A 13479-nucleotide genomic window follows, 5' to 3' on the forward strand; every position below is an offset into this window, starting at 1 on the left:
ACTAACCTCAGGCTGACCTCCCTACCCCACTACAGAGCCACTCCAACTCCGCTAATGCAATGCTGACCCACACTCACCCCCAACGCTACTCTCGGACCCCTATTCTTTTTTTAGAGATGGTCTCACTCTGTCACCCATGCTGGAGTGCAGTGGCGTGATCATAGCTCACTGCAGCCTCCAACTCCTGGGCTCAAGCAATCCTCCCACCTTGGCCTCCCAAGTAGTTGGGACTGCAGGTGGGTGCCACTATTTTTTAAAAAAATATATGGCTATTTTTAAAGAGATGGGGTCTTGCTACGTTGCCCAGTCTGTATGTTGTTCATCCTCCCTATTTTGACTCACCCTTTAAGCCTCAAGTGTCCACTACCCTCCACTTGGCCAGGCAACATTACACCCCCCAACTCCTCACTCTAGGGGCTTAAACACCCCTCAGCTGGAAGGGAGACTGGAAGAAGGAAACACAGCCATGACTTACTCGGGGTCCTGGGGCTCCTGGAGGTCCCTCAAACTGCTGCCCCTGAAGGGAAAAATGAGTGTCGGTGACCACTGTCATCATGAAGCCTCTCAACCCCCTTGCAATCCAGAACCCTCACCTTTTCAATCACTGCAGGCTCTCCTTTTGCTCCTTTCTCTCCAGCACCCTGGGGTGGGGTCAGGGGAGATGGGGAGAAAAGAGATGTGAACTTGGACATAAGCCCCTCAGCTATCTGATCACGCACACGCGCACGCACACACACACACGGGGTCCACCCTCAGAGCCCCTTCTCCTCTACTGTAACCAATATGCACTGAGAAGCTCAGCCCCCCGCATCCACCGGGCAATGCCATGTCAAGGTGAAGAGCATGAACTCCAGAGCCTGCTGCCCAATACTGATCCTGCATCTGCCTCTTACTGAGTGATGTTGGGAAACTTAGTCAACCCCTATGGCCACTTAGAGGTAATTGGTCCACCTGTAAAGTCAGTGGATGAATGATGACTGTGTATATCACATGCAAAGATGAATGAATTAAAACAATGCTTGGCACACAACAAGCACTCCAGGTAACAAGGGCAAGTTAGTTACAACTATGTGCCTATGTGCCTCCCCTGTGGAACACCTAGGCTTTTCCTTTCTCCCTTTCTCCCTTTCTCTCTTTCTTTCTTCCCTTCTTTCTTCTTTTTCTTTTCTTTTTCTTTTTTTTTTTTTTTTGAAACAGAGTCTTGCTCTGTCCCCCGTGCTAGAGTGCAGTGGTACGATCTCAGCTCACTGCACCCTCTACCCCCTGGGTTCTAGGGATTCTCCTGCCTCAGCCTCCCCAGTAGCTGGGACTACAGGTGCCTGCCAACACACCTGGCTAATTTTTGTATTTTTAGTAGAGACGGGGTTTCACCATGTTGGTTAGGCTGGTCTCAAACTCCTGACCTAGGTGATCCACCGCCTCATCATCCGAAAGTGCTGGGATTACAGGCATGAGCCACCATGCTTGGCTCCCTTTCTTTCTTTCTTTCTTTCTTTCTTTCTTTCTTTCTTTCTTTCTTTCTTTCTTTCTTTCTTTTCTTTCTTCCTTCCTTTCTCTTTCTCTTTCTTCCTCTCTTTCTTTCTCTTTCTTTCTTTCTCTTTCTTTTTCTTTCTTTCTCTTTCTCTTTCTTTCTTCTTTCTTTCTTTCTTTTTTCTTTTTTTTCAGAGTCACTCTATTGCCCAGGCAGGCTTTTCCTTTTTTCCTCTCTCTTCTCCTTCCTTCCTTCCTTCTTTTTCTTTCTTCTTTCTTTCTTTCTTTTTTTTTTTTTTTCAGACAGGGTCACTCTATTGCTCAGGCTACAATGCAGGGGTACAATCATGGCTCACTGCAATCTCGATCTCCTCAGACTCAGGTGATCCTCCCTCCTCAGCCTCCTGAGTACCTGGGACCACAGGTGCACACACCACCATGCCCAGCTAATTTTTTTGTTGTTGTTGTAGAGACAGGGTCTTGCTATGTTGCCCAGGCTGAACTCAAACTGGGAGCCACTGCACCTGGCCTCTTTTCTTCTCTTTTCTTTCTTTCTTTCTTTCTTTCTTTCTTTCTTTCTTTCCTTCCTTCTTTCTTTCTTTCTTTTTTTTTTTTTTTTGAGACGGAGTCTCCCTCTCACGCCCAGGCTGGAGTGCAGTGGGGCGATCTCGGCTCACTGCAAGCTCTGCCTCCCAGGTTCACGCCATTCTCCTGCCTCGGCCTGCCGAGTAGCTGGGACTACAGGCGCCCGCCACCATGCCCGGCTAATTTTTTGTATTTTTTAGTACAGACAGGGTTTCACCATGTTAGCCAGGATGGTCTCAATCTCCTGATCTCGTGATCAGCCCGCCTCGGCCTCCCAAAGTGCTGGGATTACAGGCGTGAGCCACCGCGCCCGGCCCAAGCCTCTTTTCTTTTCTCTAGAGACAAGGTCTTGCTCTGCCACCCAGGCTGGAGTGCAGTGGTGTGATCATGGCTCCCTGCAGCCTCCATCTCCTGGGTTCAAGTGATCCTCCTGCTTCAGCTGGGACCAGAGGCACGCGCCACCACGTTCGGTTAATTTTTTGTATGTTTTGTAAAGATAGGATCTCGCTATGTTACCCAGGCTGTCCCAAACTCTTGGGCTCAAGTGATCTTCCTGCCTCAACCTACCAAATTGCTGAGATTATAGGTGTGAGCCACCGTGCCCGGCCTCAGTTACCTCTTGATCTCTACCCTCTTCTCTTCTCCCTGCCCTTAACATAAAAAGAGCCTAAAATTTGTACTGACTCAAGATGGTGCTTCGGAACAACAGTCCACCATCTTCTTAGTTTGCTGTCTCTTGGAATAAACCTGCTTAGAATAAACCTGCTTTTCCTTCCACCAATTCTCGTCTCTCTTGTTTTCCTTTCAAACATCATGCCACTGAGCTTGGATTCAGTTACATCGAATGTGTATCCATCTTTCTCTAAGACCAAAATGGAGCATGTCCCAAATTGGTCCACTTCTCTGCGTCCCTCCCTCCCATCTTCCTCCAGGTCACATCCCGACTGCAGATTGCGGGCTTCCCTGCTGCCCCTCTGGCTCCCCCTACTGTCCATGTGCCATTCAGCAGCCAGATAGCTCTTTTTTTTTTTTTAAGGGATGGGGTCTCACTGTTGCCCAGGCTGGCCTCAAACTCCTGGCCTCAAGCGATCCTCCCGCCTCAGCCTCCCAAAGCATTGAGATTACAGCCGTGAGCCACTGCCCCCAGCCCAGAGGGAGGTTTTAAAGCTCCAAGTCAGATCACGTTCCTTCACAAGTGCTCAAGTGGCATCTCCTGGTGCTTGGAGTAAAAGCCAAGCGCCTCTCTCTAGTCACAGAGTCAACTATTAGCACAGTGCCTGATACAAGAGGTGCAGAAGTCAAAAGAGAGACTGGCCTTTTGTGGCTCCAGGTAGGAATCCCTTCTAAGTCCTCAAGATGTGAAAAAAGTAAGTAAATAAAATAACACAGGAACAGAAGACTGTATACCACATGTTCTCACTTATAAGCGGGAGATAAATGAGAACACATGGACACATAGAGGGCAACAACAGATACTGGGACCTATTGGAGGGTGGAGGGTGGGAGGAGGGAGAGGATCAGGAAAAATAACTAATGGGTACTAGGCTTAATACCTGAGTAATAAAATAAATAATTTGTACAACAAACCCCCATGACACAAGCTTACCTATGTAACAAGCCTGCAGTTGTACCCCCGAACTTAAGATAAAAGTTTCAAAAAAAAAAAAAAATTAAATAAATTTTTTAATTGTTCGGTTTTTTTTTCAAGATGGAGTCTCACTTTGTTGCCCAGGCTGGAGTGCAGTGGCACGATCTTGGCCCATTGCAGCCTCTGCCTCCCGGGTTCAAGCAATTCTCCTGCCTCAGCCTTCCCGGTGGCTGGGATCACAGGCACGTGCCACCATTCCTGGCTAATTTTTTGTATTTTTAGTAGACATGGGGTTTCACCATGTTGGTCAGGCTAGTCCCAATCTCCTAACCTCAAATGATCTGCCCACCTCGGTCTCCCAAAGTGCTGAGATTACAGGTGGGAGCCACTGTGCCCTGCCTAAATAAATAAATATAAAAAAAAATTTTTTTAATAGGAATCCCACTCTCTTGCACCTAACCCCAGCCACCTAGATACTCACAGGAAAGATCTGGAATTGAGTCCGAGACGGATATTCTGCTGCCCGGAAGTCAGGGCCCATGGTGGAATCATCTCCTTCTTCATCCTCCTTGGCTGCCTTGGTCTCCGGGGTCCCCAGCTCGGTTCCACTGTCAGGGTCCAAGCTCCCCTGAGAACGTTAAGGCAGACCAAAGTTTCCCCTGACCTCCTTATTTTCTGCCACCCCCCAACCCTTGGGGTCTCCCCTCTTCCAGCCCCATCCAACCTCTAGGAACGTGGCATTGAGTCCAGTAGTCACAGTGGAGGTGACGACCAAAGGCGTGGGGGTAGGAGGCAGATTTGGAGCTGGAGTCTCTGTCTTGGGGATGTCAGTGGAGGTCTGGAGCAGGGATGGAGGCAGCCTTGGGTCTCGGGTGAGGGCAATCAAGACAAAAGGGAGGCACCCTCCCACTGTCCCCAGGAGCTCCCAGTCTGGGGACAGGGACAGAGGAGGCAAAGAGCACCAGAGGCCAATGGAGACAAAAATGGGCCGGCTGGAGCAGGGCTGCCAGCAGAGGGAGCCATTGTGGATGGAGGAGGTGCTGAGCCAGGCTGGCCCTAAAGCCCAGTGGTCAAGGTCAAGGTCCAACATTCAGGGCCAGCCTCCTGGAAGCCTAGCCCACATGTCCTCTCCCAAGGCAGAGTTCAGCGGCCAGCAGGCCACAGTCAGAGAGGGAGTGGCGGCTCCTTCTGGCCTGGACAGCTGCAGAGGAACTGGGTCAAGGCGGGGGGTGGGGGGGCGTTGTGGGAAGAGGGCGGCGGGGGGGGGTCCCGGTGAGGGAACAAGGCTGAGGAAGGGGCTGAAGAGGGGCCCACTACTCCTGGTGTTTGTATTCTTGGCAAAGAAGATCTGGAACTGAGATGTAGTGCAACCAGTGACTCCCCCACCAGCCAAAGACCCCAAGCAACGACCCCCACCAAGGATCCCCCAACCCAGTGACCCACCAAGAATGACCTATATCAACAGACCCCAATGATTCTAGAACCAGAGACCCACAAACAACCCCTCCCACTCCCATCAATGGCCTCAACCCGTTACTGCTCCATTCAGTGATATTTCCCAACCAGTGACCTCAACCAGTGACACTCTCTTGACCATTAGCACCAACTAGTGACTCTCCAACTAATAACCCCTATCAGTGACCCCTAATCAATTATTCCTCTAACCAGTGATGCTCCAACAATGAATACCCATAAATAAGTGCAACAAAACCATCCTAACCAATGACCCCCAAACAGTAATTCCACCCATCAATGACTTCCTAACTAATAATTCCCTCAGGGACTCCCAAACCAATTACCCCATCCGCTACCCCCTGAAAATCACTCTTCCAACTTGTGGCCCCAATGAGTGACCCCACTATGACTTCCAGTCAGTGACCACCCACCAACAACCCCCAGTCATTGACCCTAAACTAGGGACATCAGTAACACCAATAATGGTTTCTATCCATGACCTTCCACTGTGATCCCCAGCTAGGTGCACCCCAAACACTGACCTCAATTAATATCTCCCTCAATGATTCCCCACTATCCAGCAATCCCTATCAGGGAAGCCAAATAATGCCCCCAATTAATGACTCTCCCAATGAATAACTGTCCCCAATGACCCCAAGCAGAGAACCCCAAACAATGACACACTAACTAATAAACACATCATTCAACCCAGCCAATGATCCCCCCTTAAATAGTAGCCCTCATCAAGAAATCCCTTAAAATCAGGAACTTATCTGGGTCTGTCCCCTCCCTCTAGTGCCCCAGGACTGGAGATTGAGGGGGTCAGAGACGGGAGAGGTCATAAGATGGGACCCACCCCCACCCTGTTATCAGTCACCCTGACAGTCAACAGTCACCTGAGAGAAGTCAGAGCTCATGGATCCGAGACCAGATAAAAAGATTATAGATGAGGGACCAGAGATTAGTAGGGATGGGAGACTAGAAGTCAAGCACCAAGACCAGAAGTCAGATGGTCAAGACCAGAAGTCAGGTGGTCAAAACCAGAAGTGAGAGGTCTCAGGGCCCTTACCTGGTTCTCTGGGGAGTCAGGAGGTGGACTTGAGGTCAAAATTTCCTTGTTCTTCTTTTTCCTGCCCTTCCCCTTGCGACCTCGCCCTTTCTTCCTCCCTTTTCCCTTCCCCTTCCGCCGAGGACGAGGGGTTTCTAGTTCATCCTGGGGAGCCTGGAAGGAGGGTTCCAGTCAGGTCTAGAGCATCCCACCAGCAGAGACCCCATCATTCAGGCCACCTGGGGTGAGGCTGGCTCATGGCCCATGGGTCCTCACTCAACCCTGTGACCTGGAGTCGACATTATTCATGTAACCTGGGGTCAAGGGTGGCTCAGGAATATGACTTGAGGTCAAAGTCATTCATGCCTGGGATGTGCTGGAGGTCATGGGTCACTTAACCCCATGTCTGGGGGATGAGAATTCATCCTTTCCAGGGATCTGGAGCCAGGAAGGACCCAGCCTATGTCCTGAGATTAGGAGTCATGGAGTCCCTCACTCACCCCTGTGGCTGCCGGCACCAGGTTGTCACAGTCGAGGAGGTACCGCTCACAAGCCTGGAAGGCAGCCTGAGGATCTGGGCTTATCAGCAGCTCCTGAATGTCTCCCTGGGGTTGGGGGCGTAGGAGTCAAGGAAGGCAGCCATACAGCCATAGGCTTACTCTGACCCCCCAACCCCCAGCAGTCTTGCCCACCTCCTGGCACCAGGGTGCGATGCTCCCCCACTCAGAGCATGCTAAGTATAAGGAGGAGATGACCCCATCACAGCCCTAGTGATCTCTCTATCCTCTGTAACTAAGAGAAGGAAAGATCCTATGGGGGCACACCTGATCCCAACCACAAGCCACATCCCACACATCTGCCCCACTAGAGGTGCATCAGTTCCTTCACAGGTTCAAGTGATTCTCAGCCTCCCGAGTAGCTGAGATTACAGGCGTGTGCCACCATGCCCAGTTAATTTTTGAAGTTTTAGTAGAGACAAGGTTTTGCCACGTTGGCCAGGCTGGTCCCGAACTCCTGGCCTCAAGTGATCCACCTGCCTTGGCCTCCCAAAGTGCTGGGATTACAGGTATGAGCCACTGCGCCCGGCCAAGACCATAAATTGTGACAATGCCTACTTGGCTTGTTGTGGGAAGATCCAGTACTGGGGATAAGGAGGAACATGAGATAGATCAGGCCCCTGGCCTCCCAGAGGTGACACACATCACGGTCACACACAGCTAACAAAGGTCTCCACAACCAGAACACACATCACACAACCACACAACACAGCTGCTTGCTGGCTCCCAAAGTCACAACCGCCCCCACACAATCACACACTATCACAAAAACCAGCACCATCTCAGGTCACAGTCTCAGATGCACGACAACACCAGATCTTTCCACAACAAGCCAAGTAGGCGCTGTCACAATTCACGGTCTTGTGGCTCTGCAATCTCACAGTCATGCACTGCAACGGCACACACAAGCGTGCACTGGCACAACTGGATCTTCCCACAAAAAGCCAAGTAGGCATCGTCACAATTTATGGTGTTGGCCGGGCGCGGTGGCTCACACCTGTAATCTCAGCACTTCGGGAGGCCAAGGCAGGTGGATCATTTGAGGCCAGGAGTTCGGGACCAGGCTGGCCAAAATGGCAAAACATTGCCTCTACTAAAAATTCAAAAATTAGCCGGGCGTGGTGGCACTCACCTGTAATCTCAGCTACTTGGGAGGCTAAGAATCACCTGAACCCGTGAGGTGGAGGTTGCAGGGAGCTGAGATCGAGCCACTGCACTCCAATCTGGGTGACAGAGCAAGGCTCCATCTCAAAAAAAAAAAACAAATTATTGTCTTGTGGCTCTGCAATCTCACAATCACATGCTGCAACGGTGCACGAAAGCATGCACTCACTTCCCTTAGCTTCCTGGGGATAGATTGAAGCTTGACATCTTCCTTCTTTAATATCCTTTCCAGATTCAGGCTGTAGACAAAACATTCCACCCTCTGCCTCAGTTTCCCCCATCACTGAACTCCTACCTCGAAAGTCTTCTCCCCAAGGTCCTGGGTCCCCAGCACAGTGAGTCCGGCTATGCTGATGAAGCGGGGGCCATGGCCCAAGACAGGCGGCTGAGCTTCACAGTCAGCTACCAGGGTCACCGTCTCACCATCTATGCTGACTGCCACACGGTGCCACCTGCAAGGGGACAGCCTCAGTGTGGGTGCTTCTCACCCCACCCCTCATCCACAGACCCCCGCCCACTCTCCTCATGCTCACCTGCCATCTGTGAGGTTGACCTGCTGGGGAAGGGGGCGGAAGGGGTCACCTAGGAGACCCAGCGCTGGCCCCAGTGCCAGGCCCAACTGCCGGGCACCCCTTTCATCATAAATGGACAGCAGGACAGACTGATTGGCTGGCTGGCCCCGCAAGGTGATCAGCAAGGAGAAGTTCTCAGGAAAGTGGCCATCTGGGTGGGCAGAGGGAACAGGGCAGCTCAGATGGCCCAGCAGTGCCTCCCTCCAGGGAGGTACCCAGGCCTTCTACTCCAACTTACCTGGAAAGAGTTCCCACGTGGGGATGCCGAGTGTGCTGGCCTGGCCCACTCTGAATGCCCGGTCACCCTCTGGAGTCCTCTGGGGACAGAAGCCAGGCCCCTCAGGGACCCCAGCCTGGCCTCCCCGCACACCCAGGGCCTTCAGGACATCCACAGGATCTGCAGCAGAGAGAAGCCCAGGGGGACGGGCAGAGGTGGGGAACAGCTAGAACAAGCCCAGGATTCCAGGATAGAGGCTCAGGGTTTTTTTAGGGGGCTTAGCCTCTCCCTCCCTCACACCATGTGTTTGTGGCTCAGGAAGAAGGAGCAGGCCTGGGCCCCCAGCACCCCCCGCCTCCTCACCACCCCACAGATGTTCCGACCTCAGCAGCCTGTTGACTCTGTTTTTTTTTTTCCCTTGGTTTTTGGTGAGAAAAAAAGTTGACCTACTTCTGGGATGAATCAAACCTTCCTGGCCTAAGCCCCAGAGTGGAACTGTCCCCCTCTCTCTGCTCCCCCACACAGGCTCCCTAGGGGTACATCCCAGGCCTGGAGCCCCCTTGCCAGGGGAAACCCACGTGGAGAGGAGGCGCTTCCAGTGTGTTTTCTTCTCCCACCTCCTCCCTCTTTCTAGCTTCCTCTTTTGACCACCATCATCCACAACCTCTTCCTTTTGACTACAGCCATTTTGGAGCTCCTCCCTCTGACCATATGCCTCTGCCCATGCCCACTAACTTCTTTTTCGGGTTACCCCCTCTGACCCTCTGATCTTCTGCCTGACCCCAGCCTATTCCCTCTGATCTCCTTTTTCCATCTGACCCCAAACTCCTCCTTCTGAATTTCCCCTTTGACCTCTTCCCTCTGACTTTCACCTCTAACCTCTTCCCTCTGACCCTCTTCTCTGACCTCCTCCCTCCGACTTTCCCCTCTGACCTCCTCCCTCTGAATGTCCCCTCTGATCTCCTCTCCTGACTTTCCCCTCTGACCTCCTCCCTCTGACTTTCCCCTTTGACCTCTTCCTTCTGACTTTCCCCTCTAGCCTTCTCCCTCTGACCTTCCCCTCTGACCTCCTCCCTCTGAGCCTCCCCTCTGATCTCTCCTCTGACTTTTCCCTCTGACCTCCTCCCTCTGACTTTCCTCTCCAACCTCCTCTCCTCTGATTTTCCCCTCTGACCTCCTCCCTCTGACTACCCCTGACCTTCTCCCACTGCCTATCCTGATCTCCTCCATCTGCCCCATAACCTCCTCATTTCATCTCTCTGACCTCCTCCTTCTGACCAGCTGTCTCTGATAACCTCCAGATCTCCCCTGTCTGACCTTCTCCCTCTTTCATCCCAGCTAAGGAAAGGACTTGTCTGGCCCAACAGTTCCTAATCTAGGCCATGCTACCAGCCCCACCCCGGCAGGCAGCCCGGCCAGTGCTAAGTGGAACCACATGGCTTGGGCAGGGGCGGGTGGGGGCTTCCCCTGGGCCCCGAGCCCCTGTCTGATTCCCCCCTCCCCCTACCCTCAGCAAACTGTCCCACTGACCCCCTGCCCCAGCCTCTTGGCGGGAGCTGGATTCTCCCGAATCTGCCATGACCTCACCCCCGGGGGAGGCTCTGCTGATCTCACCACAGGGAGCTGGGGTGGGGGGTAAGACGTTGGGGAGGCAGGGGCTTGGATGAAGGACCCCCATTCCCACTCTTTCTAGGTCAGAACCCTCATTTTCCAGACTCCTCAGAGGCCTGTTTCAGCCTCTGTTTCCTCTTGCCTCCAATCTCCTTCTCCCCCCATCCTTGCCCGCCCTCTCTCTGTCCCACTTTCTGTGCCGGGTCTTTCCAGGCCTCTATCTGTATCCAAGTCTCTTTCTCTCTCTCTCTCTCTCTCTCTTTCATTCTCTCATTCTCTCTCTTTTCTCAATCTCTCTCTCTCTCCACCCATCTTCCCCAACCCATCACCCCAGCCCCCATCTCTAATTGCCTGTTTTGTGGCTGGGCTGTCATTAAGAGAAATCTGGGTTGCAGTCCCCTGGGGCTGAGATCTGGGCTCCCAGGCTCTGCTGACCACAAGAGTCACTTCCCCACGGAACAATCATCCCAGCTGCCCCATCTCAGCCTGGGGCCCAGGGCAGGATTGAGACCGACCATCTCACCCAGCCTGGAGGCTCTCCCCTGACCCGGACCCTAACCTCCCTGCAGAGGAAAGAGGGTCTTTCCTCAACTACCACTCATTTACATTAAGAAAGTCCTTCCCGGCATCCAACTCAAAGATCTCCCGCTTGAAACTTGTGTCCCCTCTGGAATGACCTTTCAGAAACTGACTGCCCTTTCTTTTCACAGCTGGCATTATGACAAAAAGGCACACAAGCTGCATTGAGTCCTGCCTACAGGAGACAGGGGGCGGGGGGTGTCTGTCAGGGGCCCAGCCTGCCCCCTGCCACTCTCCCCTGTGCTGGTCAGGGCCCCCAGGGGGATGTTGGGTGGGGTCTGTGATGTGGAGGGACAGAGGCAGGGACTGAGTCAGGGCATGGCTGGGAACCCCCCAGGTGTGTGATGTGTGTGCAAATACGTGTATGTGCATGAGATTGTACAAGCGTGGGTGAGTCTGAGTGAGACAGGCAGAGAATAGCTGGGCATATGTCATTTCTCCAGGTGTCAATGTGTGCAAATATTTGGCTTCTAATGGAGGGATTAGGTACAGTTTCTTGATGTGTGGCCATGTAACGCTTGCAGCGAGCTTGCAGGTGTGTCTGCGACTGTAACACCTCGGACTTCTGATGGGGGAGTGCCGTTCTGTGTGAGAGTGTGACCCAGTGGGTGAGTGGGTGACGGGTTGTGAATGTTGACAGTGTTTGTTCGGATGCCAGGGGCAGCATGTGTGAGAATCTGAGCGCGTGGGAGGGTCATAAAAGCTGAGACCATTTGGCGGGTGGCTGAAGGGGTTGCCTGGACACGGTGTTTCACATTCCTGGAGTCCCAGGGGACTTATATTCAGAGTGGATGCCTGAGATTCCACGACCATGTGGATGTGTGAGCGTGGGAATGCGGCATAGTCCAATCAGGGATTAACCATATGGACAGGCAACTTCCTGGACTCCAAAGTAAGAAGTGTGCTGTGGTGTGTGTGTGTGTGTGTGTGTGTGTGTGTGTGTGTGTGTGTTGGGAGACTGAGCTCACCTTAGAAAGGGATTTCCAGGAGGGCCTAGTTTGGGATCTCTCAGGTCAGGGAAGCCCCATCTCCAACATTTAAGAAGCTACGCCACCCCCTGACTCCCGGAGCGCCCCCCACTCCTAACCCTGCGGGGCGGGACAGGGCGCCCAGCCAGATGCGCGCAGCTGGGCGTGCGTCAGCGCTGACTCACCCATCCGGCGGCCCCCGGGACCCCTTGGGGGCCCCTGAGAAATTCCTCGGGAAAAACACCCAAGGCTCCTGCAGCTGGGGTGGGAGGGGGGAGCAACTTCCACTCCTGCCCCGCCCTGCGCCCCGCCCCGCCTCGCCCCTCACCGCGGCCCTCCCCGAGGCCCTGTCCATGGTGCTGATCGTGGCTCTGGGGACCGCGGGGTGGGGGAGGGGGCAACAGGGAGGGAGGGGAGGAGATGGGCGCTCGCCAATTTGGGGCAGAGGAGGAAAAGGGAGAATGAGGTGAAGCCATTTAAAGAGATGCAAAGGAAACTGTGGGTTCCCGAAGATCCCTCCCCAATACTCGTCCTCACTCACCTTCATCCTCATGGGCAATTATTTGCACCCAAAAATCACAACTACACCGCTCATAGGGGCACTCAGAGACACACAATCACACCCATAACCACACACACGGTTACCCTCGAAAATAGCACATAGACAAGCGCACAAGTGCATACTCACCTGTCGCAATACACACCCTCCCAGCACTGCCCTGTCACTCACAGTCACACTATCACCATCAACCTCCACACGCAAGCACACACGCAACTTCACTCCAAATGCACACACATGCTACACACACATACACACACTCACACACCTGCACATTGCATGCATTCCCACGCGCTCACACATCACCCCCACCCCTGAGCTGTCACACCCACAAATCACCCAGAGTCAGATACTCCTGCGCTCACATCACACCGGGGCCGCACGCGGCGCCCACGCCCTCCCCCTCCACGCCCCTCCACCCCCCTCCACCCCTCTCTCTTTTAGGGCCTCTCTGAGTCGTGGACCCTGGGTCCCATTTCTTTCCTCCCGGCTCACCCGCCTGCGTCCCCGGCAGAAGCTGCAGCGCGGCCAGGAGCAGGCAGAGACCGGCCCGCGGCTGGCCCAGGCCCCGGCCGTTCCCCATCCCGGCGGGGCCCACGGGCAAGGCGGGGGACCAGTCGGGGCGGCTGCGGGGCGCGGCGACTCCTCGGGCTCGGTGCAGTCACTCGCGGCGGCCGCTCCTCTCGGGGTCCGCGGGAAACTGCCCGAGACCCCGCCCTGGCCTCGCCCTGCGCTCCAGCGCCTGGCCAGGCGGGGCTCCTTGGAGGGGGAGCGCTGACAGCTGGACTGGGAAGTTGGGAAACTTTGTGCTGAGCGCTGATTGGCCGGCTGGGATGGAGCCCAGCGCCAGGAGCTGGGTTGTTCCTGCCCCACCCCACAGTGGAGGAGAAGGGTCACTCCCACCCAGCCCTAGAGTTCGAGGGTTCCAGTCTTACCCCAAACCTTTTCCGCCTAGCAGATCCCCTCAAAGAAGACCTTAACCTCATTCAAACCTTCAGCCTCCATCCAGGCCCTAGAATTAGGGGGAGGGGCAGTTTTATACCAAATCTTTTTTATTTTCTGTTATTTTTACATCTTATTTTGGAGACAGGGTCTTGATCTGTCAC

General features: G+C 53.8%; 1 protein-coding gene across 1 annotated transcript in view; it reads right to left on the bottom strand.

Annotated features, from left to right (window-relative positions):
• The window catches only part of COL5A3 (collagen type V alpha 3 chain), a 47170-nt gene extending 34120 nt beyond the window's left edge, over positions 1-13050 (bottom strand). Inside the window, exons 1-10 of the mRNA XM_032171576.2 lie at positions 12869-13050; positions 8678-8836; positions 8401-8590; positions 8163-8319; positions 6647-6751; positions 6168-6320; positions 4368-4481; positions 4125-4271; positions 594-641; positions 476-517 (exon numbers count right to left, since the gene is read on the bottom strand). Of these exons, the coding sequence (XP_032027467.1) occupies positions 476-517; positions 594-641; positions 4125-4271; positions 4368-4481; positions 6168-6320; positions 6647-6751; positions 8163-8319; positions 8401-8590; positions 8678-8836; positions 12869-12956 (1203 nt within the window). The 5' untranslated portion in view covers positions 12957-13050. The remainder of the gene's footprint in view (positions 1-475; positions 518-593; positions 642-4124; positions 4272-4367; positions 4482-6167; positions 6321-6646; positions 6752-8162; positions 8320-8400; positions 8591-8677; positions 8837-12868) is intronic.
• Positions 13051-13479: the final 429 nt, after the last annotated feature.

Source organism: Hylobates moloch, unplaced genomic scaffold (assembly GCF_009828535.3).
Source record: "Hylobates moloch isolate HMO894 unplaced genomic scaffold, HMol_V3 SCAFFOLD_12, whole genome shotgun sequence".
NCBI classification, from domain to species: Eukaryota; Metazoa; Chordata; class Mammalia; order Primates; family Hylobatidae; genus Hylobates; species Hylobates moloch.